A 24,848-nucleotide genomic window follows, 5' to 3' on the forward strand; every position below is an offset into this window, starting at 1 on the left:
GTATATCCTGTTTATCATCTGTATATCCTGTTTATTGTCTGTATATCCTGTTTATCGTCTGTATATCCTGTTTATCGTCTGTATATCCTGTTTATTGTCTGTATATCCTGTTTATCATCTGTATATCCTGTTTATCGTCTGTATATCCTGTTTATTGTCTGTATGTATATCATGTTTATCGTCTGTATATCCTGTTTATCATCTGTATATCCTGTTTATTGTCTGTATATCCTGTTTATCGTCTGTATATCCTGTTTATTGTCTTTATATCCTGTTTATCGTCTGTATATCCTGTTTATTGTCTGTATATCCTGTTTATCGTCTGTATATCCTGTTTATTGTCTGTATATCCTGTTTATCGTCTGTATACCCTGTTTATTGTCTGTATATCCTGTTTATCGTCTGTATATCCTGTTTGTCGTATGTCTGTATATCCTGTTTATCGTCTGCATATCCTGTTTATCATCTGTCTGTATATCCTGTTTATCGTCTGTATATCCTGTTTATCGTCTGTCTGTATATTCTGTTTATTGTGACAGCACCATTTCAACAAGTCAAATTCATATATGTTTGCCAAATAAAGGTGATTCTGATCCGATAAAGTAAGTTTTGCTTTTCCGGATCATTCATTTTCTTAATCTAACACAGCTACTGCTTTAAAGTTCCACAATCACATGTTGGCTATCTCAACCTTATAAGCAATAAATATCCTAATAAGATTTGTAGGTTTCTATTGGGTGAAACCTTGTTTTATTAAAATGACATGAAACATCGAATATCTTATGTCTACGGGGTCATAATGAGCATTGTAAGATGTAGGCTATAATTATCTACGAGTAGGATACACTGATGTTCCAATTGGGATGACTCTGCTGGTATCATGCCTCCTCTCCTTTCCTTAGTGTGTGTGGCAGCTCTGAGACGCTGGCTTTACAATAATAGCTCTCTATGCGGGCGTGTGTGAGAGAGAGAACGCACGCACGCAAACCATATGCACCTGCTCTGACATTAATATTATTGAGAAGAACTGTTCCCAGGACTGGAGTGCATCTTTAACGAGAGGCGTAGCTATTCAGTTGTGCTCCCCGGAGAAGAAATTTCCGCTTCCTGCTGTGAAAAACATCGAACTTTTGACCTAATCGCATCAAATGTGGACTGCAGAACAGAAAAACAAGCAAGAAGTAATTGAATTCTGTATATGAAAGCGCAATTTAAAGCATCCGAGTGTGCTGAAAATATCGGTATGCACAAGTCGGGAAACTGAATGAAAGGTCTTTTTCTTCCACATCTAAAACACCTTCAATATGTCGGAGAGAGGGGGTCTCCCGCGGATTGGGGGCACGCCATCTCCACATATGCAGCCGTCCAAGACAGTAACTATCTCCCCGAACCGTCCGGTTCAAATGAACCTGTATGCAACCTGGGAAATTGATCGCTCATCTCCAAGCTGTGTGCCCAGGTATGACCGTCTAAAAACTATGGCTTAGCGTTTTGAAGTGCCCTGCTAACATCTGATTCTGACAGTCAAGGTTTTCAATCGTAATCGGATGACATTATTATAAAGAAGTTGCTACATAGTATCGGCTTCTGCGGTCAGACGTAGTCTAGGTATACTGTTGAATCAGTGGGACGAAGTCACCTGTTTCCCCACCACGAGAGAAGTTATGTAGACCTAGGTAGAATACAAGTTCAACAAATTAATGAGTTCATGAAAATAACATCAAATAATAATATTATTCAAGTTAAAAATAACAGCAGAGGCCTATTTCTGTATTTGATTTTGAATAATGCAACTTGCAGTGCTGCAATTGACTGTAAATATGAATATTCAGGTGACTTGCCTGGTTAAATAAAATAAAAATGACTGCAAAGTGTAGTAGTCACATTGATACAATTAGCGGGTTGTGGTAGGCTGCTGGTAGTGAATATTAGGGAGTGTCTTTAAAGGGGAAATCCTCAGTTCAAACCATAATAAGGTGTACACCCCACCATTGTTTTGGGAAACAGTAGAGGGATGGGGCTCAAGTTCATAGACAGCTATGGATGCAAGGACTTATCATCCATGAGAACAAAATGATAGGTTTAACTCTGTTTTGAGGCTATACAGTGTTAGTTCACAATTACATTGTTTACAAACAATAGAATAAACAGGCTTATATTTTGGGTTCTGATAGAATATGACAGTTGAGATAAGCTCATGAGGCATTTGAGTTATTCTTCAACACAAGAATCAATGGGTTTATACTGTGCAGTGCATTTGGAAAGTATTCAGACCCCTTGACTTTTTTCACATTTTGTTACATTACAGCCTTATTCTAAAATTGATGAGGGAATTTTAAAAAATCAATCTACACACAATACCCCATAATGACATAGCAAAAATGTTTTTTAGAAATGTTTGCTAATTTTATTACAAAAAAAAAACAAAAAAAATACCTTTACTTACCAAAGTATTCAGACCCTTTGGTATGAGACTCGAAATTGAGCTCAGGTGCATCCTGTTTCCTTTTATCATCCTTGAGATGTTTCTACAACTTGATTGAAGTCCACCTGTGGTAAATTCAATTGATTGGATATGATTTGGAAACACACACACCTGTCTATATAAGGTCCCTCCAGTTGACAGTGCATGACAGAGCAAAAACCAAGCCATGAGGTCGAAGGAAATGCTAGACAGGATTGTGTCAAGGCATAGATCTGTGGAAAGGTACCAAACAATTTCTGCAGCATTGAAGGTCTCCAAGAACACAGTGGCCTCAATCATTCTTAAATGGAAGAAGTTCGGAACCACCTAGACTCTTCCTAGAGCTGGCCGCCCAGCCAAACTGAGCAATCGGGGGATAAGTGGCTTGGTCAGGGAGGTGACCAAGAACCCGATGGTCACTCCGACAGAGCTCCAGAGTTCCTCTGTGGAGATGGGAGAACCTTACAGAAGGACAACCATCTCTGCAGCACTACACTATTCAGGCCTTTATGGTAGAGTGGTCAGACGGAAGCCACTCCTCAGTAAAAGGCAAATGACAGCCCGCTTGGAGTTTGCCAAAGGCACCTAAAGGATTCTCAGACCATGAGAAACAAGATTCTCTGGTCGGATGAAACCAAGATTGAACACATTGGCCTGAATGCCAAGTGTCACGTCTGGAGGAAACCTGGCACCATCCCTACTGTGAAGTATGGTGGTGGCAGCATCATACTGTGGGGATGTTTTTCAGCGGGAAGGACTGGGATACTAGTCAGGATAGAGGGAAAGATGAACGGAGCAAAGTACAGAGAGATCCTTGATGAAAATCAGGACTTCAGACTGGGGCAAAGGTTCACCTTCCAGCAGGAGTTATGATCCTAAGCACACAGCCAAGACAACACAGGAGTGGCTTCGGGACAAGTCTCGGGACAAGCCTCTGAATGTCCTTGAGTGGCCCAACCCGAGCCCGGACATCTCTGGAGAGACCTGAAAATAGCTGTGCAGCGACGCTCCCCATCCAACCTGACAGAGCTTGAGAGGATCTGCAGAGAAGAATGGGAGAAACTCCCCAAATACAGGTGTTCCAAGCTTCATACCCAAGAACACTTGAGGCTGTAATAGCTGCCAAAGGTGCTTCAACAAAGTACTGAGTAAAGGGTCTGAATACTTATTTAAATGTGATTTATTTTTAATAAATTAGCAAACATTTCTAAACCTGTTTTTGGTTTGTCATTATGGGGTATTGTGTGTAGATTGATGAGAGAAAAAAATGATTGAATCCATTTTAGAGTAAGGCTGTAACGTAACCAAATGTGGAAAAAGTCAAGGGGTCTGAATGCACTGTATATCATTGATTTAAAAGACTAGAAATGTATATAGAAGTGGCAGATTGACCCTTTTTAAAGGAAGAGAACATTCAACTGTATAATGAAAAACAATGTTTGGAGGATCATGAAGAAGGAGTCCAAGATCGTAACTGACTAGGATGTAAAGGGTCCAAATCAACATATCCCTGAGCAGTTGGGCAGGCAGGGTGCCATAGACAGCTGCTCCTAAACCCCACAGGAAGACAACATGCTGTCAGAATAAATAATTATACAGCACATACTGAGTAGAAGCAGCATAAACGATTGGCTAATTATTACTTCTTCCTACATGTATACGCCTACAGACGGTTGCTAAGCAGGGCCTACTCGTCCATTACGACGTCTAACAGATGATTTAAATGTTACCAATGCTACACATTTTTCTGATACTGCTTTGTGTCTTGTAGCAATAGAGAAGAGGGGGTAGGAGTGGGGGTGGTGTGTGGACTGTAGACGGACCCCTCTGAAGGGTCAAGGCTGCCTGCGGGGTTGCTCTCTGGCAGGGAAAATGGAGAGAGGATGTGTGTGGATTTGAAGAAGAAGCTGGATGAAAATGATTTGTTTCTCTTAAAATGGTCCGTACACTCTGTATAGTATGTTGAAATGTTTTTATTTCTTTCATGTATAGAACCTTGAAGCTGGGCTTTTGGCCTTGACTTGATGCTGGGGTAACTCTTGTTTCCTCCCTCTAGTTCTGATTCTCAGTAAAGTCCTTATTTTAAGGAGAATGCACCTCATCATATGTTATCTATTTGTACAAATGCAATTAAGAAGGAGCCTGGGTGGCTTATAATCACTTGATCTATTTCTATTTAGCCTCCAGTGCCATGTCTTTGGCATGGTTTTAGTAAATATATAAATTATTACCCAGACATCTCCTAACCCAATCAGCTGTTCACTGGTAACCCTCACCAGTCTCTCTGTCTCTCTCGTCTCTCTCTCTCTCTCTAATGCTTTAGTGAGTAAAAAAACACGTGTCATTGTCAAAGACTAGACTGATACTTTCTTCCCTCATGTAGTTGGTTCAGACTAAACAGATACATATGAATATCCCCTTTTCTCCAAACCCAGGCTCTTCACTGTTACCCTGAAGAAGCTGCTGATGCTTCAGGAGCTGGACAGAGACCTAACCTCTGTTGTCATTGCAGTCAAACTCCAGGTGACCCTCTTCACATTCCCCCTTCCACAAAGTATACATAGATGTACAGTAGTAGGATGTTTTGCAGAAGTACTTTCTTTAGTGTTTATAACTCTACACAAGTGACTAGTCAGAACTTGTTGATCCATGGAGACGTATAAAGAGATGTATAAGGAGACGTATAAGGAGACGTATAAGGAGACGTATAAGGAGATGTATAACGATGTATAAGGAGACGTATAAGGAGACGTATAAGGAGACGTATAAGGAGACGTATAAGGAGACGTATAAGGAGACGTATAAGGAGACGTATAAGGAGACGTATAAGGAGACGTATAAGGAGACGTATAAAGAGACGTATAAGGAGACGTATAAGGAGACGTATAAGGAGACGTATAAGGAGACGTATAAGGAGACGTATAAGGAGACGTATAAGGAGACGTACGTATAAGGAGACGTATAAGGAGACGTATAAGGAGACGTATAAGAGACGTATAAGGAGACGTATAAGGAGACGTATAAGGAGACGTATAAGGAGACGTATAAGGAGACGTATAAGGAGACGTATAAAGAGACGTATAAGGAGACGTATAAGGAGACGTATAAGGAGACGTATAAGGAGACGTATAAGGAGACGTATAAGGAGACGTATAAGGAGACGTATAAGGAGACGTATAAGGAGACGTATAAGGAGACGTATAAAGAGACGTATAAGGAGACGTATAAGGAGACGTATAAGGAGACGTATAAGGAGACGTATAAGAGACGTATAAGAGACGTATAAGGAGTTGTATAAGGAGACGTATAAAGAGACGTATAAAGAGACGTATAAGGAGACGTATAAGGAGACGTATAAGGAGACGTATAAGAGACGTATAAGAGACGTATAAGGAGTTGTATAAGGAGATGTATAAAGAGATGTATAAGGAGACGTATAAGGAGACGTATAAGGAGACGTATAAGGAGATGTATAAGGAGACGTATAAGGAGATGTATAAGGAGACGTACGTATAAGGAGACGTATAAGGAGGAGACGTATAAGGAGACGTATAAGGAGACGATACGTATAAGGAGACGTATAAAGAGACGTATAAGGAGACGTATAAAGAGACGTATAAGGAGACGTATAAGGAGACGTATAAGGAGACGTATAAGGAGACGTATAAGGAGACGTATAAGGAGACGTATAAGGAGACGTATAAGGAGACGTATAAGGAGACGTATAAGGAGATGTATAACGATGTATAAGGAGATGTATAAGGAGACGTATAAGGAGACGTATAAGGAGACGTATAAGGAGACGTATAAGGAGATGTATAAGGAGACGTATAAGGAGACATATAAGGAGACGTATAAGGAGATGTATAAGGAGACGTATAAAGAGATGTATAAGGAGACGTATAAGGAGACGTATAAGGAGACGTATAAGAAGATGTATAAGGAGACGTATAAGGAGACATATAAGGAGACGTATAAGGAGACGTATAAAGAGACGTATAAGGAGACGTATAAGGAGACGTATAAGGAGACGTATAAAGAGACGTATAAGGAGACGTATAAGGAGATGTATAACGTGTGGAATATCCTCTTAGGGATCAAAGCGCATTTTACGTTCCAATGAGATCCTGTTGGCATCGGCTGGACTTACTGAGACTGATCTTCAGCTGACATTCTCCTTGCAAGTGAGTTACCCTGGGGGTTTTGCACAGACAGTTATGCGTATGCAAATGGTGTGTGGACGAGAGGCAGATGCTGTTTAAAATTTCCAAAGACTATATTTCCAGTGCCTCTCTGATTCTGTCAACCTCACCATCTTTACTTCCTCCAGTATCCACATTTTTTGAAACGAGATGCCAACAGACTGCAGATCATGTTACAGAGGAGGAAGAGGTACAAGAACCGCACCATTCTGGGCTATAAGACCCTGGCTCTGGGCCTTATCAACATGGCAGAGGTAAGAGGGCTTCACCTCACCCCAGCTGTTAGCTGCAATAATTACGATCATTGAGGCTTTTGTTTGAATAAAACGCCATCCTGCATCTACACTACTGTGTCTCTTTCATCTCTTGTCGTTTCCCTCTCTCCCCTTCTTTTGTAATTGTTACCCCCCATTGTCTCTCTCTCTTCTCCTCCCACCTCCTCCCCAGGTGATGCAGCATCCCAGTGAGGGAGCCCGTGTGTTGGCTCTCCACACCACAGTGAAGGACACGGCTGTGACTGTGGCTGAGATGAGGGTCTATTCGCTCTCCAGCCAGCCCATCGACTACGAGGTGTCCAAGGCCAAACTGTCAGGTAAGGTAAGGGAGACCCAAAGAGAGCATAGGAGACAAACTGTAGGGAAGTAAGGCCTTCAACATGGACCCAAGAAATGTTTTTAACAATGGGCAATGTGCTTGTATAGAATTGTTTGTAAGTATCCACAATGTCAGTGTATTGAACAGTTCAACATGTAGGTACCAGTACCACACCATGGTCAGTCAGTGAAATCATCCAATCAGCCACGGCCTTACCCACATAACACCAGGTTTAACCATCCAATCAGCCACTGCCTTACTCACGTAACACCAGGTTTAACCATCCAATCAGCCACTGCCTTACCCACATAACACCAGGTTTAACCATCCAATCAGCCACTGCCTTACTCACGTAACACCAGGTTTAACCATCCAATCAGCCACTGCCTTACTCACGTAACACCAGGTTTAACCATCCAATCAGCCACTGCCTTACTCACGTAACACCAGGTTTAACCATCCAATCAGCCACTGCCTTACCCACATAACACCAGGTTTAACCATCCAATCAGCCACTGCCTTACTCACGTAACACCAGGTTTAACCATCCAATCAGCCACTGCCTTACTCACGTAACACCAGGTTTAACCATCCAATCAGCCACTGCTTACTCACGTAACACCAGGTTTAACCATCCAATCAGCCACTGCTTACTCACGTAACACCAGGTTTAACCATCCAATCAGCCACTGCCTTACTCACGTAACACCAGGTTTAACCATCCAATCAGCCACTGCCTTACTCACGTAACACCAGGTTTAACCATCCAATCAGCCACGGCCTTACTCACGTAACACCAGGTTTAACCATCTAATCAGCCACTGCCTTACCCACATAACACCAGGTTTAACCATCCAATCAGCCACTGCCTTACCCACATAACACCAGGTTTAACCATCCAATCAGCCACTGCCTTACTCACGAAACACCAGGTTTACATACTATTCTCATCATAATGTATTCACGTCCCCTCCCCCTCATCATTTTCTCCTCCCCCTTCTTCCCCTCCCCCTCATCTCCTTATCCTACACCTATACATTACGTATCTCTTCTCTGGCTTCCTGTAACTCACAGACCGCTCCCCTGACATTGACAACTACTCTGAGGAAGAGGAAGAGAGCTATTCATCAGAGCAGGACGGGAGTGATGACCCTGCTCACATCCAGGTGAGGAGGAGGGAGAGGAGGGGGGATGGGTTTGGATGGAGTGTCTGTCCAGTTTGCTGGAGTGTCTGTCCAGTTTGCTGGAGCGTCTGTCCAGTTTGATGGGGCGTCTGTCCAGTTTGATGGGGCGTCTGTCCAGTTTGATGGGGCGTCTGTCCAGTTTGATGGGGCGTCTGTCCAGTTTGATGGGGCGTCTGTCCAGTTTGATGGGGCGTCTGTCCAGTTTGATGGGGCGCCTGTCCAGTTTGATGGAGTGTCTGTCCAGTTTGACCACTAAGTTGATCCTCCCTCTGTTTCAGTATCTGTTCGACGAAGAAGATGACATGAGGAAGAAGAAGCACAGATGCAAACTCACCTCTGCAGCCTCCATCACCAGAGGTCATGTAAGCATTAAGTCTACTGATCTGTCTGTCTTTGCTGTTGTGACTACCTGCCACTCTTCTAGTCACACCGTTTCATATCTATGTGTTCCTTTAACCCGGCAGCCCAACATCAAGCAGAAGTTTGTGGCCTTGTTGAAGAGGTTTAAAGTGTCTGATGAGGTGGACTTTGGCCTGAAGCACGTGTCCCAGGAGCACATCCGTGATGTGGAGGAGGACCTGGATGAGCTCTATGACAGTCTAGAGATGTACAACCACAGTGACAGCGGCCCAGAGATGGAGGAGACGGACAGCATCCTCAGCACACCCAAACCCAAGCTCAGGTCATGACACACCAGACTTATCTGTAGCTAACACATGTATGTTCTCACAAACATCCACCTAACAGAACTCTGGTGACCTCTACTCTCTCTGACCGTCCAGGCCCTTCTTTGAGGGCATATCCCAGTCCAGCTCGCAGACCGAGTTTGGCAGTCTGAACAGCAGGTGCAGTCTGCCCAAAGACACAATGAGCCCAGTGAGTACAATTGGAGCAGAGTACATTTACATTTACATTTAAGTCATTTAGCAGACGCTCTTATCCAGAGCGACAGTTGGAGCAGAGTACAGTTGGAGCAGAGTACAGTTGGAGCAGAGTACAGTTGGAGCAGAGTACAGTTGGAGCAGAGTATGAGTACAGTTGGAGCAGAGTATGAGTACAGTTGGAGCAGAGTATGAGTACAGTTGGAGCAGAGTATGAGTACAGTTGGAGCAGAGTATGAGCACAGTTGGAGCAGAGTACAGTTGGAGCAGAGTACAGTTGGAGCAGAGTACAGTTGGAGCAGAGTATGAGTACAGTTGGAGCAGAGTATGAGTACAGTTGGAGCAGAGTATGAGCACAGTTGGAGCAGAGTACAGTTGGAACAGAGTACAGTTGGAGCAGAGTATGAGTACAGTTGGAGCAGAGTATGAGCACAGTTGGAGCAGAGCAGAGTAGAGCACAGGTAGAGTTAGAGTACAGTTGGAGCACGGGTACAGTACAGTTGGAGCAGAGTAGGGTATAGTACAGTTGAAGCACAGGTAGAGTGGAGCACAGGTAGAGTAGAGCACAGGTAGAGTAGAGCACAGTTGGAGTAGAGTAGGAGCAGAGCACGAGTAGAGTACAGGTAGAGTAGAGTAGAGCACAGGTAGAGTAGAGCACAGGTAGAGTAGAGCACAGGTAGAGTAGAGCACAGTTGGAGTAGAGTAGGAGCAGAGCACAGGTAAAGTAGAGCACAGGTAGAGTAGAGCACAGGTAGAGTAGAGCACAGTTGGAGTAGAGTAGGAGCAGAGCACGAGTAGAGTACAGGTAGAGTAGAGTACAGGTAGAGTACGAATAGAGTAGAGTACAGGTAGAGTACGAATAGAGTAGAGCACAGGTAGAGTAGAGCACAGGTAGAGTAGAGCACAGGTAGAGTAGAGCACAGGTAGAGTAGAGCACAGTTGGAGTAGAGTAGGAGCAGAGCACGAGTAGAGTACAGGTAGAGTACAGGTAGAGCAGAGCACGAGTAGAGTACAGGTAGAGTAGAGTACAGGTAGAGTAGAGTACAGGTAGAGTACGAGTAGAGTAGAGTACAGTTAGAGTTGGAGCGGAGTAGAGTTGGAGCAAAGTACAGTTAGCTGGTCATCTAAGTCCACTCCCAATGATCACTGTTTTCCTGCTGTCTGACTTGCAGCAAGGAGATCAGCCCCAATCAGGCAAGATGAACTGCATTCGCTCCCACAACCTGGATGACTCTAAGACAGACACTCAGGTGAGACCATCCAACTCCCCACACACACTCTTTTTCTCTGCTCTCTTACTCTCCCTCTCTCATTGGTGTCCTGTGCATTTCAGTGTTATGTGTTGCTGGCTGTCTGTCTATTGGTTGTCTGTCTGGCTATCTGTCTGTCTATTGGTTGTCTGTCTGGCTATCTGTTGTAGTGATGTGCAGTTCGCAAACAACTCTTTTTTTTTACCGGACTCTAGTCATGATACATTTTTTTGGAGTGACTTTCATTATAGTAGTTAGCTTGATTTTCTAGTCGTACAGCAGGGTTAATACACACTCCTCCGACAGCAGCTCCAGAGACCTGCTCCTACCATCAGCTGTCTGTCATAGATGCACAGAAAAAGAGATCATGAGCATAGAGAAGAAAAATACATGTTAAGAACTGATCATTGATCGCATGGTGCAAGAATTACTTCAAATATTTGATTATTGAATGTTATGAGGGACACAGCTTTGTAAAACCGAAACATACACAGCCTCTGCTCAACAAGAACGTGAGAACAAATATTTTGGGGGGCTGCAATTTGCATTCCACCAAGAGTCTAGACCTTGTTTTAAATGCATCTTGAAATTATCTGATCTGAAAGCCTTAAAATCAACAAATGTACATTGTTTAAAGTCTCCGTCACAAATGACAGCTCCAACAAAGACCCCTATGGTGAACAACATGTGAACGAGTGGCTCGTAGTTCATCGTAGGGGTCCAGTAGGGGTCCTGTATGCTCTGAATGTTAAAACTTCTTATGGCTGGGGGCAGTATTGAGTAGCTTGGATGAATAAGGTGCCCAGAGGTTCCCAGAGTAAACTGCCTGCTACTCAGTCCCAGTTGCTAATATATGCATGTTATTAGTATATTTGGATAGAAAACACTCTGAAGTTTCTAAAACTGTTTGAATGATGTCTGTGAGTATAACAGAACTCATATGGCAGGAAAAAACCTGGGGAAAAATCCAACCAGGAAGTGGGAAATCTGAGGTTGGTCGATATTCAACTCATTCCCAATTGAAGATACAGTGGGATATTGGTCATGTTGCACTTCCTAAGGCTTCCACTAGATGTCAACCGTCTTTAGAAACTTGTTTGAGGCTTCTACTGTAAAGGAGTGCCTCTTTGCGGGCTTTTTGAGTCAGTGGTCTGGCAGAGTGCCACAAACTCGTTCACGTGAGAGGTAGCTCCCGTTCCATTGCATTTCCGAAGACAAAGGAATTCTCCGGTTGGAACATTATTGAAGATTTATGTTAACCTCTTGCCTCTACTTGGGACGCTTGCGTCCCAACTAGAGCTCTGGAAATGCAAATGCGCTACGCTAAATGCTAATAGTATTAGTTAAAACTCAAAAGTTCATTAAAATACACATGCAGGGTATCAAATTAAAGCTACACTCGTTGTGAATCCAGGCAACAAGTCAGATTTTTAAAATGCTTTTCGGCGACAGCATGAGAAGCTATTATCTGATAGCATGCACCAATACACTACAACAGAAAAGCACAGCAGGGGACGTAAACAAAATAATTAGCATTTCGGCGTTACACAAACCGCACAATAAAATAGAAAACAGTCATTACCTTTCACCATCTTCTTTGTTGGCACTCCTAGATGTCCCATAAACACTATTGGGTCTTTATTTCGATTAAATCGGGCCATATAAAGCCAAGATATCGTTATATGTAGACTGTGTGATAAACGAAAAAAACAGCGATTTCACAACGTAACGTCATTTTTAAAATTCAAAAAGTAGACGATAAACTTTCACAAAACACTTCGAAATACGTTTGTAATGCTACTTTAGGTATTAGTAAACGTTAATAAGCGATAAAAATCATCCGTAGGCGATGTAAATATCATTAGCTGTCGTCTTGGAAAAAATTTCAGGAGAGAGCTCTTCCGGAATGATCTGGGCGGAGACCGGAGGTAAGCGGTGCCCCTGTTTCGGTTCAACCAAGAATCAAAGATGATTCAATTCACAAGACTCTAGACAACATGGGGATGCTGTGGGAGTTGAATGCTCGGTCTTATCTAATTCGGCTCACTGTTAACAATTGCTGGAAGTGGCGCAAGGATATTTATTTCCATTTTCTGTGATCAGGTTTTCCTGCGCTTTCCGATGTAACGCACGTTATGTAATAGCCACAGTCGTGATTTAACCAGTTTTAAAAACGTCCGAGGGTTTCCTATCCACACATTCTAACCATATGAACGTACTATATTCCTGGCATGAGTAGCAGGGCGCTGAAATGTTGCGCGATTTTTAACAAAATGTTCAAAAAAGTAGAGGGTCGACTGAAGAGGTTAAAAACATCCTATAGATTGATTCTATACATCGTTTGACATGTTTCTATGGACTGTAATGGAACTTTTTGACATTTCGTCTGCAACTATTGAATGCGCTTCGTGACTTTGGATTTGATTACAAAACGCGCTAACAAAAGTAGCTATTTGGACATAAATTATGGATATTATTGAACAAAACAAACATTTATTGTGGAACTGGGATTCCTGGGAGTGCATTCGGATGAAGATAATCAAAGGTAAGTGAATATTTATAATGTTATTTCTAACTTCTGTTGACTGCACAATATGGCTGATATCTTTTCGGTTTGTTTGGGCTCTGAACTCTGTACTCAGATTATTGCATGGTGTGCTTTTTCCGTAAAGCTTTTTTGAAATCTGACACAGCGGTTGCATTAAGGAGAAGTTTATCTCTAAAGTTCCATGTATAACACTTGTATTTTCATCAAAATTTATAATGAGTATTTCTGTAAGTTGATGTGGCTCTCTGTAAAATCGCCGGATGTTTTTGGAACTACTGAACATAACGTGCCAATGTATACTGAGATTTTTAAAATATAAATATGAACTTTATCGAGCAAAACATACATGTATTGTGTAACATGAAGTCCTATGAGTGTCATCTGATGAAGATCATCAGAGGTTAGTGATTAATTCTATTTCTGATTTTTGTGACTCCACTCTTTGGCTGGAAAAATTGCTGTTTTTTTCTGTGACTTGGCTCTGACCTAACAATCGTTTGTGGTGCTTTCGCTGTAAAGCATATTTGAAACAACAAGAATACCTTTAAAATGGTATAAGATACTTGTAAGATACTTGTATGTATGAATTTTAATTATGAGATTTCTGTTGTTTGAATTTGGCGCCCTGCACATTCACTAGCTGTTGTCATATCGATCCCGTTAACGGGATCTCAGCCCTAAGAAGTAATGACTCAAATGAATGAAATGAGTCGAAAGATTTGTCCTTTTGACTGAATGAGTTGAAAAGACCTGAGTCAGTAAAGAGCCGAACTTCCCATCACCACCCATCTGTTGGTTTGTTTAGGAGCTGATTGATCCGAAGGGGTTACTGGAGACAACCGCCTGCATCACTGTCTCTGTCCCAGAGAAGCTACCCAGGACCCCGACGAGGGAACTGAGGAGCAGCAACAGAGAGAGCCACAGCACCATGCCCTCCCCCAGGTCCGTCTAAAATCTTCCACATGCTTTGGTTCGCTGGCGCCTAAAACCGAACGAGTGTGCTCGCATACTCCCTTAAAATACGTTCGCCTGAAAATGTTGAAAAAAATGTCAATAGTACTGTTTGTCCATCAAGTAATCTGTCGTTCATTTTGAAGTTTTGTAGTCGCACAATTTTACATCTAACTAAGATGTTTGGTACAGTATTTCTTAATGAAAAAATGTGCATGAAAACGAGTCGTCTCGAGTTGAATGACAACAAAGACTTTATTGAAGAATCCCTACTGTTGACCAATGACTGACGGAGGGGCGTCAACTTTGGGTTCTGAAAAAACTCTTGCTGGAGACCAAAACAAACAAAAACACCACAAAATGTCATCTTAATATATGCACCAAACTGTTCCAAACTGTTTTGGATGGGAAGCATGTGGAGACACACACACACACACACACACACTACCTGTCAGTGCCACACTTTCTGTCATAGTGTCTGTGTGGGCACTGACTGTGTGTGTGTTCCAGGTTGAATGGTGGGCACACACCCAGGCAGAGACGGGGGACGCCAATGAAGGAGAGGCGAGCGCTGTCCAAACCACTGAGCGAACGCACCAACAGCTCTGACAGCGAGAGGTCACCAGAGCTCAGCCGCACCCCACAGGTGACCCCTAACCAGAGCCAGTCCACTAGTCCGTACTCATACTCACCCTGGAGCTAAGTCTTTAAATGGGGATTCTCTGTTTGCAGGGGGTGATTCTGACTGGTAGTGATTCTGTTGTGTTGATCTATTTCATTGAAGCATGTGTGCGCCCAGTATTTGACTGGTGAACGTGTGTGTGTGTGTGTGTGTGTGTGTGTGTGTGTGTGTGTGTGTGTGTGTGTGTGTGCGTGGGGGTAGGTGCCCAGGAAGGCTGTGTATGACCAGTTGAATCTGGTCTTCTCCTCAGACACTGTCCTACCAGACAGCCTAGTCCTGGTCAACACCAGTGATTGGCAGGGACAGGTATTCTCCATTCACTCCTTCATTTCTATCTTCAGCATTGTCCCTCACTTCTCCACTCCCTGTGGACATATTTACTTGCACATTTGTGTTAATATGTGTCTGTATGTTTGTGTCCTCTGGTAAACGTGTGCAGTATGTGTCCGAGGTGCTACTGGCCCAGAAGCAGCCAGTAGTGTGTACCTGCTGTGGGGTGGAAATTCAGGCTGTCCTCACCACCCTCCTCACACGCATCCAGAAGTTGTGAGTAGACAAGGAATCAATACTCGCCGGTTCAATTTCGACACACTTTGTGTGTGTTGAATTCATTGTGTAGTAATGGCGACCTATGATGAGCCTCTTCTATACATGTGCTCCAGTAACCTGACCCCTTTCCTGCAGCTGTAACTGTAACTCGTCCATGCCGCCGCCGGTCAAGGTGGTGGTGGCAGGGGGACAGAGCTACCTGGGGGCCATCCTACACGTCTTTGTCAGTCAGCTGGCCAACAAAACATCCGATTGGCTCAGCCTCATCCACTTCCTGGTTGTCCCCCTGGGTAAGAGAGAGAGATGTTTAACATATTGCTTGGGTCTAGAAGATATACAATGTGACTGCTGTGAGACACTGTATGGTACATATCTAGAGTTATGTTTATCAAATGCTTATTTATAAGCCTGTTCAGGTGACGCATAAACAAAAATTTACAAAACACCCACTCTCATGTTCTGATACCTCCTCCTGACAGTGTTGCTTCACTCATTATGCCCCATGCAGCTGAAGCTCAGTGCAGTGGGCTGCTCAGTGCTGCAGTACTGAGAGGGTTGGGTGTATGAACCGTGACTCACTGTGTGGCTACCTCTACTCTGCCTCCAGGCTGTCACCCTGTAGCCAAGCACCTGGCCTCCCTGGACCCTCGCTACAGTTCTGTGTTCCTGGACAATGCCTGGAAAGATCTGTTCAGCGGCCTTGAGCCCCCTCGCTCCAGTAAATCTCTCTCTTTGTCTCTCCCTCTCTCTCTGCACAACACTTGTCCTACTGAGCTGGTAGTATTCAAGCATGTGCCTTTGGGAACTTGATCAACATATCAATTAGACTAGAAAACAAGTGCAAGCTGCCCCACATCTTCTTTAGCTTGGGGACAGTTGAGATCCAGTCAGGCCTGCTCTCCCTACAGATTGACTCGGCCTTACTGTCTGTTCCCCTCCCGTCGGCTCCAGCTGCAGACGGAGTGGACGTGGCAGCAAGGATCAGGCAGTACATCAGCAGCGTCTCTGTCACACACCAGTTACCTATCGCTGAGGCCATGCTCACCTGCGAGAACAAGAGGTGGGTGGACTGTCCTACGTACTTATATGACCTTAATGTTAACCAGGAAGAACATATTTTATTGGCCATTATTTTCACCCTACCAGATATGACGAAGACTCTTACCAGAAGTTTGTTCCCTTCGTTGGGGTAAGTAAATCAGTGCTGATGGTTTTCGGCAATACTGATGTTGAGACAGTCTATTTTGCAAATAATGCCTGTTGCCTGAATTTTTATTTAAGCAATGTAAAGCAACAGATAAGGGATATCCAAAATATTCTCAAGTCATCCCTGGAGTGGTAGGCTGATTCTAACTAACTGGTCCCTGTGTGTGAGACAGGTGGTGAAAGTAGGGTTGATTGAACCGACTCTGGCGTATTCAGGTGGGTTCATATTTCTGGACTACCTATTTAAGTAATAAGGCCTGAGGGCCAATCTACCACGGCTAAGGGCTGTTCTTACACACAACACAACGTGTCGTCCCTGGATACAGCCCTTAGCCGTGGTATATTGGTCATATACCACAAACCGCCGAGGTGCCTTATTGCTATTATAAACTAGTTACCAACATAATTAGAGCAGTAAAGATAAATGTTTTGTCATAACCGTGGTATACAGTCTGATATACCATGGCTGTCAGCCAATCAGCACTCAGGGCTCGAACCACCCAGCTTATAATGTCTGTTAATGTTTAACTTTCTTTCCCCAGACTGTCCCTGGGCAGTTTTAAGGACCGTGTTGATTTGGGCCTACAGGTGGAGACACTGAGGAGGCTGTTAGTGTTAGCTTGGCTGTTCCCTCTACCTCTCCACAATCTCATGGATCTCCCACAGGGATGCCCAGAGAGGCTGCCACACCCCCATCTCCCTCCCTGAGCAGCGGACTGGTGTAAGACAACCACAGCGTACAACAGTCAGACATGAACAGTTCATTACCATCCGTGCAGTTAAACCCACGTTTTTACTACATTGTTGAACAAGAGTTGTTTCTTACACTCTCTGCCTCTCGCTCTCCCTCAACCAGGAGCCCTAACATGTCCCATGGGGTGGACACCATTGGGCTGACGGTGGATTATTGGGTAGCGACATGCTCAGAGAGGAAGAAGGATGGGGAGCGGTGTGACAAGGGCTCCAAGAACACGCTGAAGAGTGCCTTCTGCTCCCTGCAGGTCAGCAGGCTGCCAGGAGGGGGCTCCACTGAGAACCAGCCCCAGGCCAACACTATGGCCATGACCATGGTCACCAAGGAGAAGAATAAGAAAGGTGAGGAGAACGGCTGGACTAGGAGTAGGGAAATAGCGGACTGTCCTCCACATGCAGTTTGTCCAAATCAAATTTGATTTGTCACATACACATGGTTAGCAGATGTTAATGCGAGTGTAGCTAAATGCTTGTGCATCTAGTTCCGACAATGCAGTAATAACCAACGAGTAATCTAACCTAACAATTTCACAACAAATACCTTATACACATAAGTGTGAAGGGATGAAGAATATGTACATAAAAATATATGAATGACTGATGATACAGAACGGCAAAGGCAAGATGCAGTAGATGGTATCGAGTACAGTATATACAGTGGAGAGAACAAGTATTTGATACACTGCCGATTTTGCAGGTTTTCCTACTTACAAAGCATGTAGAGGTCTGTAATTTTTATCATAGATACACTTCAACTGTGAGAGATGGAATCCAAAACAAAAATCCAGAAGATCACATTGAATGATTTTTAAGTAATTAATTTGCATTTTATTGCATGACATAAGTATTTGATACATCAGAAAAGCAGAACTTAATATTTGGTATAGAAACCTTTGTTTGCAATTACAGAGATCATACATTTCCTGTAGTTCTTGACCAGGTTTGCACACACTGCAGCAGGGATTTTGGCCCATTCCTCCATACAAACCTTCTCCAGATCCTTCAGGTTTCGGGGCTGTCGCTGGGCAATACGGACTTTCAGCTCCCTCCAAAGATTTTCTATTTGGTTCAGGTCTGGAGACTGGCTAGACCACTCCAGGACCTTGAGATGCTTCTTACGGAGCCACTCGCCTTGGCTGTGTGTTTCGGGTCGTTGTCATGCTGGAAGACCCAGCCATGACCCATCTTCAATGCTCTTACTGAGGGAAGATTTCACGATACATGGCCCCATCCATCCAAGCCCCTCAATACGGCGCAGTCGTCCTGTCCCTTTTGCAGAAAAGCATCCCCAAAGAATGATGTTTCCACCTCCATGTTTCACGGTTGGGATGGTGTTCTTGGGGTTGTACTCACCCTTCTTCTTCCTCCAAACACGGCGAGTGGAGTTTAGACCAAAAAGCTCATCAGACCACATGACCTTCTCCCATTCCTTCTCTGGATCATCCAGATGGTCATTGGAAAACTTCAGACAGGCCTGGACATGCGCTGGCTTGAGCAGGGGGACCTTGCGTGCGCTACAGGATTGTAATCCATGACGGCGTAATGTGTTACTAATGGTTTTCTTTGAGACTGTGGTCCCAGCTCTCTTCAGGTCATTGACCAGGTCCTGCTGTGTAGTTCTGGGCTGATCCCTCACCTTCCTCATGATCATTGATGCCCCACGAGGTGAGATCTTGCATGGATACCCAGACCGAGGGTGATTGACCGTCATCTTGAACTTCTTCCATTTTCTAATAATTGCGCCAACAGTTGTTGCCTTCTCACCAAGCTGCTTGCCTATTGTCCTGTAGCCCATCCCAGCCTTGTGCAGGTCTACAATTTTATCCCGGATGTCCTTACACAGCTCTCTGGTCTTGGCCATTGTGGAGAGGTTGGAGTCTGTTTGATTGAGTGTGTGGAGAGGTGTCTTTTATATAGGTAACAAGTTCAAACAGGTGCAGTTAATACAGGTAATGAGTGGAGAACAGGAGGGCTTCTTAAAAAAAAACTAACAGGTCTGTGAGAGCCGGAATTCTTACTGGTTGGTAGGTGATCAAATACTTATGTCATGCAATAAAATGCAAATTATTTACTTAAAAATCATACAATGTGATTTTCTGGATTTTTTGGGAAAACCTGCAAAATCGTCAGTGTATCAAATACTTGTTCTCCCCACTGTACATATGAGATGAGTAATGTAGGGTATGTAAACATTATATTAAGTGGCATTGTTTAAAGTGGCTAGTGATACATTTTTACATACATTTTTCCATTATTAAAGTGGCTGGAGTTGAGTCAGTATGTTGGCAGAAGCCACTCAATGTTAGTGGTGGCTGTTTAACAGTCTGATGGCCTTGCGATAGAAGCTGTTTTTCAGTCTCTCGGTCCCTGCTTTGTTGCACCTGTACTGACCTCGCCTTCTGGATGATAGCGGGGCGAACAGGCAGTGGCTCTGGTGGTTGTTGTCTTTGATGATCTTTATTGCCTTCCTGTGACATCGGGTGGTGTAGGTGTCCTGGAGGCCAGGTAGTTTGCCCCCGGTGATGCATTGTGCAGACCTCACTACCCTCTGGATAGCCTTACGGTTGTGGGCAGAGCAGTTGTCGTACCAGGTGGTGATACAGCCCGACAGGATGCTCTCGATTGTGCATCTGTAAAAGTTTGAGTGCTTTTGGTGACAAGCCGAATTTCTTCAGCCTCCTGAGGCTGCTGCGCCACCTTCACCACGCTGTCTTTGTGGGTGGACCATTTCAGTTTGTCCATGATGTGTACGCCGAGGAACTTAACTTACTACCCTCTCCACTACTGTCCTGTTGATGTGGATAGGGGGTGCTCCCTCTGCTGTTTCCTGAAATCCACGATCATCTCCTTTGTTTTGTTGACGTTGAGTGTGAGGTTATTTTCCTGACACCACACTCCGAGGGCCCTCACCACCTCCCTGTAGGCAGTCTCGTCGTTGTTGGTAATCGAGCCTACCACTGTAGTGTCGTCTGCAAACTTGATGATTGAGTTGGAGGCATGCATGGCCACGCAGTTGTGGGTGAACAGGGAGTACAGGAGAGGGCTCAGAACGCACCCTTGTGGGGCCCCAGTGTTGAGGATCAGCAGGGTGGAGATGTTGTTACCTACCCTCACCACCTGGGGGCGGCCCGCCAGGAAGTTCAGTACCCAGTTGCACAGGGTGGGGTCTCGAGCTTGATGACGAGTTTGGAGGGTACTATGGTGTTAAATGCTGAATTGTAGTCGATGAACAGCATTCTCACATAGGTATTCCTCTTGTCCAGATGGGTTCAGGCAGTGTGCAGTGTGGTTGCGATTGCGTCGTCTGTGGACCTATTGGGGCAGTAAGCAAATTGGAGTGGGTCTAGGGTGTCAGGTAGAGTGGAGGTGATATGGTCCTTGACTAGTCTCTCAAAGCACTTCATGATGACGGAAGTGAGTGCTATGGGGCGGTAGTCGTTTAGCTCAGTTACCTTAGCTTTCTTGAGAATGGTGGCCCTCTTGAAGCATGTGGGAACAGCAGACCTGGATAAGGATTGATTGAATATGTCTGTAAACACACCAGCACCTTATGTAGTGTAGAAAATGTAATAACTAACTACAATGAGAACCTTGCAATTGATACATGCTGTTAAGTGTTTTGGTTTGACCCCCCCCCCCCCCCCTCTGTGTGTTAATGTCTTCCATATCCACAGTCTCCACCATATTCCTGGGCAAGAAGCCCAAAGAGAGGGATGTAGACTGTAAAAGCCAGGTGGTTGAGGGCATCACCAGACTCATCTGTTCTACCAAACAGCAGCAGACCAGCCTAAAAGGTACGCTGAACCCGTCTAGGGTCAGCTTTAACATGTTTGGTTGTTTTTAAGTGCTTGTAGATGGGAGTCGTGGAACTATTGGTTATTTTTCAGTGTCTGTTGACGGTGTGGAGTGGACCGATGTCAAGTTCTTCCAGCTGGCTGCCCAGTGGCCCACCCATGTGAAGTACCTGCCAGTGGGGCTGTTTGGTTACAACAAGACCGCCACCTAGAGGCCAACCCAAACAAGACTGCCACCTAGAGGCCAACAGAGAAAAGACCGCCACCTAGAGGCCAGCCCAGACAAGACCGCCACCTAGAGGCCAGCCCAGACAAGACCGCCACCTAGAGGCCAGCCCAGACAAGACCGCCACCTAGAGGCCAGCCCAGACAAGACCGCCACCTAGAGGCCAGCCCAGACAAGACCGCCACCTAGAGGCCAGCCCAGACAAGACCGCCACCTAGAGGCCAGCCCAGACAAGACCGCCACCTAGAGGCCAGCCCAGACAAGACCGCCACCTAGAGGCCAACCCAGACAAGACCGCCACCTAGAGGCCAACCCAGACATGGATTATTGTTACAGGACCAAGGAGAGTTGTTACAGGACCAAGGAGAGTTGTTACAGGACCAAGGAGAGTTGTTACAGGACCAAGGAGAGTTGTTACAGGACCAAGGAGAGTTGTTACAGGACCAAGGAGAGTTGTTACATGATGACCTGGATTGACGCCACTAAGAAGAGGCCATAATCTCTGTTATTTATTTGATGCTGGAGGGATGAGGAGTTTCTCTTCTTCCTCTTGCCATGATCCTAATAGTTGGACCTGTTTTCAGAAAGCCTTACTTTCTACATTGATTCATAATTTTTCTGTGAGATACTTTTTTTGTGTGTGTGGCACAAGCGTGTGTGTGAGCACCCCAAACTCTTGTGAATTTATGTGCATATAGGCATGGGTTGTCATAGAAACAAACACTTAAAACACTACAGAAATCTAAAACATTTAGTCTACTTCAAAGCTTGTGGTGGTCAAACACGTATTTTTATAATGGTACATGTACTATAGTGTGAGCACTGCAGATGTCCTTTTGTTACTGATATGCTTGAAATGGAGCTTCAGTGCCATTCATCATTTTGAGGTCATCTTTAAAAAATATTGACATGTCCTTTTGACCTGAAGAAATAAATTAGCACAACTTATACACTTGTTTTCCTATTGTTTCTTGGACTATTGTTTAACGATGACTCATTGTGAGAGATGGAAGACTGCCTAGTTATTTAAAGCGTGAAAGTTGGAAACTTGCAAGGAGTTCAAGACCAGGAATTATGACTAATCACGTCAATAAATCAAATGCATCCTTGTATCTACTAGTCGAAAACGTGTCTGATGACAAGTGGGTCTAACTTACACTGTGATCGAGGACACGGATGGGGTCAGATATCTTCAGAGCCAAACACCTCATGCTCTTGTTGAAGCCTTGCACCAGAGGCAATCCCATGACCTTTCCTTTCCACGTTATCTTCAGAAGACTGAAGGGGTGGGCTCGTTTAAAAAATAATAAAAATAATAATAATTTTTAAACCGGTAAGATTCAAACTACCAGAGGAATGAGTACTGCAAAAGAGGTAGAGATAGTGTGCGATGCATGGGTTGGGAAAATGGAAGCTATTGTATAGGTGGGAGATTATGGGCAAGTATAGAATGACCGCAACTAACAGTAAGTACAGTAAGAGTAAGAACCAGGAGAACATGAGAACAGTTGTGCTCAAACACTTTATTCAGTTGAGATGCCTATCACTAGATATCACTCTGCATCTCCATCTGTACATTACTCCAACTCTCTGCTACTCACAACCAGAGCATTCCACATGCTACTTGGCATGCATATGACACTAACGTGATGAATTGAGATTTATCTCATTGTCCCTCTATATCCCATATGTTCTAATACGGTAATGTTCTACCGGATGCTGAACCTCTCAACTTACACCCTCTACTACAGCCTGCTCTATTCTTCTCCACAGTTGGATTTGACCAGTGGAGGAAGAACAATATCTAATGTAGTACTTCATCATTTAGTCTCCTCTAGCCTCAGTTCCCCACACGCTGTCTTGGCCTGAACACACTAATACATTAATTTAGTCTCCTCTAGCCTCAGTTCCCCCCCACGCTGTCTTGGCCAGAACACACTAATACATTCCGGACGATACCCCAAGATACTTTACATCTGCAAGTAGTGAAAATTGATTTAGTGACTTGACCCCAAAACCTGACATTTGACAGCGATGATCACACAACTCAGTAGGCAAGAGAGTTGGGCGGAACTAGTGACATAAAATAGATGGCATCGGCAACATTCACAATCAGCAACATCTGACACCAAATTCCTTCCCCAAGTACTTTATTTATTTTCTTTTTCCAAAACAAAAGTTGCCTGAGTGGGTATGAGAGGTAGGCTTTGCTCCTTGTGCCCTAATCAATGAGAATAAAAAGCACTTTTTAAAAGTCCTAATACGAGTGCTTTAGCTTAACTACTCTCAGTGTAGTGGAACTAGTGACCAAACATTGCAAATCATAAACTGCAGACAGTGATGCATATAAACTCAGCAAAAAAATGGACGTCCCTTTTTCAGGACCCTGTCTTTCAAAGATAACTGGTAAAAATCCAAATAAATTCACAGATCTTCATTGTAAAGGGTTTAAACACTTTCCCATGCTTGTTCAATGAACCATAAACAATTAATGAACATGCACCTGCGGAACAGTCGTTAAGACACTAACAGCTTACAGACGGTAGGCAATTAAGGTCACAGAAAAACACCAAAATAAAGATGCCCAGGGTCCCTGCTCATCTGCGTGAACGTGCATTAGGCATTCTGCAAGGAGGCATGAGGCCTGCAGATGTGGCCAGGGCAATACATTGAAATGTCCGTACTGTGAAACGCCTAAGACAGCTGATTGTCCTCGCAGTGGCAGACCACATGTAACAACACCTGCACAGGATCGGTACATCCGAACCTCACAGGATGGCAACAACAACTGCCCCAGTTCCACCAAGAATGCTCCATCAGTGCTCAGACTGTCCGCAATAGGCTGAAAGAGGCTGAACTGAGGACTTGTAGGCCTGCTGTAAGGCAGGTTCTCACCAGACATCACCAGCAATAACGTTGCCTGTGGGCACAAACCCACCGTCGCCGAACCAGACAGGACTGGCAAAAAGTGCCCTTCACTGACGAGTCACGGTTTTGTCTCGCCATGGGTGATGGTTGGATTCGCGTTAATCGTCGAAGGAATGAGTGTTACACCGAGGCCTGTACTCTGGAGCGGGATCGATTTGGAGGTGGAGGGTCCATCATGGTCTGGGGCGGTGTGTCACAGCATCATCGGACTGAGCTTGTTGTCATTCGTGGCAATCTTAACGCTGTGCATTACATTGAAGACATCCTCCTCCCTCATGTGTTACCTGTTCTGCAGGCTCATCCTGACATGACCCTCTAGCATGACAATGCCACCAGCCATATTGCTCTTTCTGTGCGTGATTTCCTGCAAGACAGGAATGTCAGTGTTCTGCATCTCAATCCCATTGAGCACATCTGGGACCTGTTGGATCGGAGGGTGAGGGTTAGTGCCATTCAAATCAAATGTATATATAAAGCCCTTTTTACATCAACTGATATCTCAAAGTGCTGTATAGAAACCCAGCCTAAAACCCCAAACAGCAAGCAATGCAGATGTAGAAGCACGGTGGCTAGGAAAAACTCCCTAGAAAGGCCAAAACCTAGGAAGAAACCTAGAGTGGAACCAGGCTATGAGAA

At 44.3% G+C, this 24,848-nt stretch overlaps 1 protein-coding gene across 2 annotated transcripts; it reads left to right on the forward strand.

Annotated features, from left to right (window-relative positions):
- The first annotated feature begins 958 nt into the window (after window positions 1-958).
- LOC115101446 (phosphofurin acidic cluster sorting protein 1-like) lies at window positions 959-22,232 on the forward strand. 2 transcript variants are annotated; one of them, XM_029620933.2, is made up of 23 exons: window positions 974-1,459; window positions 4,900-4,987; window positions 6,559-6,648; window positions 6,795-6,920; window positions 7,114-7,258; window positions 8,335-8,426; window positions 8,723-8,806; window positions 8,909-9,126; window positions 9,227-9,320; window positions 10,498-10,575; window positions 13,929-14,065; window positions 14,585-14,720; window positions 14,958-15,062; window positions 15,196-15,302; window positions 15,441-15,595; window positions 15,913-16,023; window positions 16,257-16,365; window positions 16,452-16,494; window positions 16,685-16,727; window positions 17,100-17,232; window positions 17,368-17,606; window positions 20,939-21,058; window positions 21,152-22,232. In XM_029620933.2, the coding sequence occupies exons 1-23, from the start codon at window positions 1,305-1,307 to the stop codon at window positions 21,268-21,270; spliced, it is 2,727 nt and encodes a 908-aa protein (XP_029476793.2). In that variant the 5' UTR covers window positions 974-1,304; the 3' UTR covers window positions 21,271-22,232. The 2 variants fall into 2 exon arrangements, with proteins under 2 accessions (XP_029476794.2, XP_029476793.2); XM_029620934.2 differs by lacking the exons at window positions 16,685-16,727; window positions 20,939-21,058; window positions 21,152-22,232 and having other exon boundaries at window positions 959-1,459; window positions 17,368-17,458.
- Window positions 22,233-24,848: the final 2,616 nt, after the last annotated feature.

This window comes from Oncorhynchus nerka, linkage group LG19 (assembly GCF_034236695.1).
Source record: "Oncorhynchus nerka isolate Pitt River linkage group LG19, Oner_Uvic_2.0, whole genome shotgun sequence".
Lineage (NCBI taxonomy): Eukaryota > Metazoa > Chordata > Actinopteri > Salmoniformes > Salmonidae > Oncorhynchus > Oncorhynchus nerka.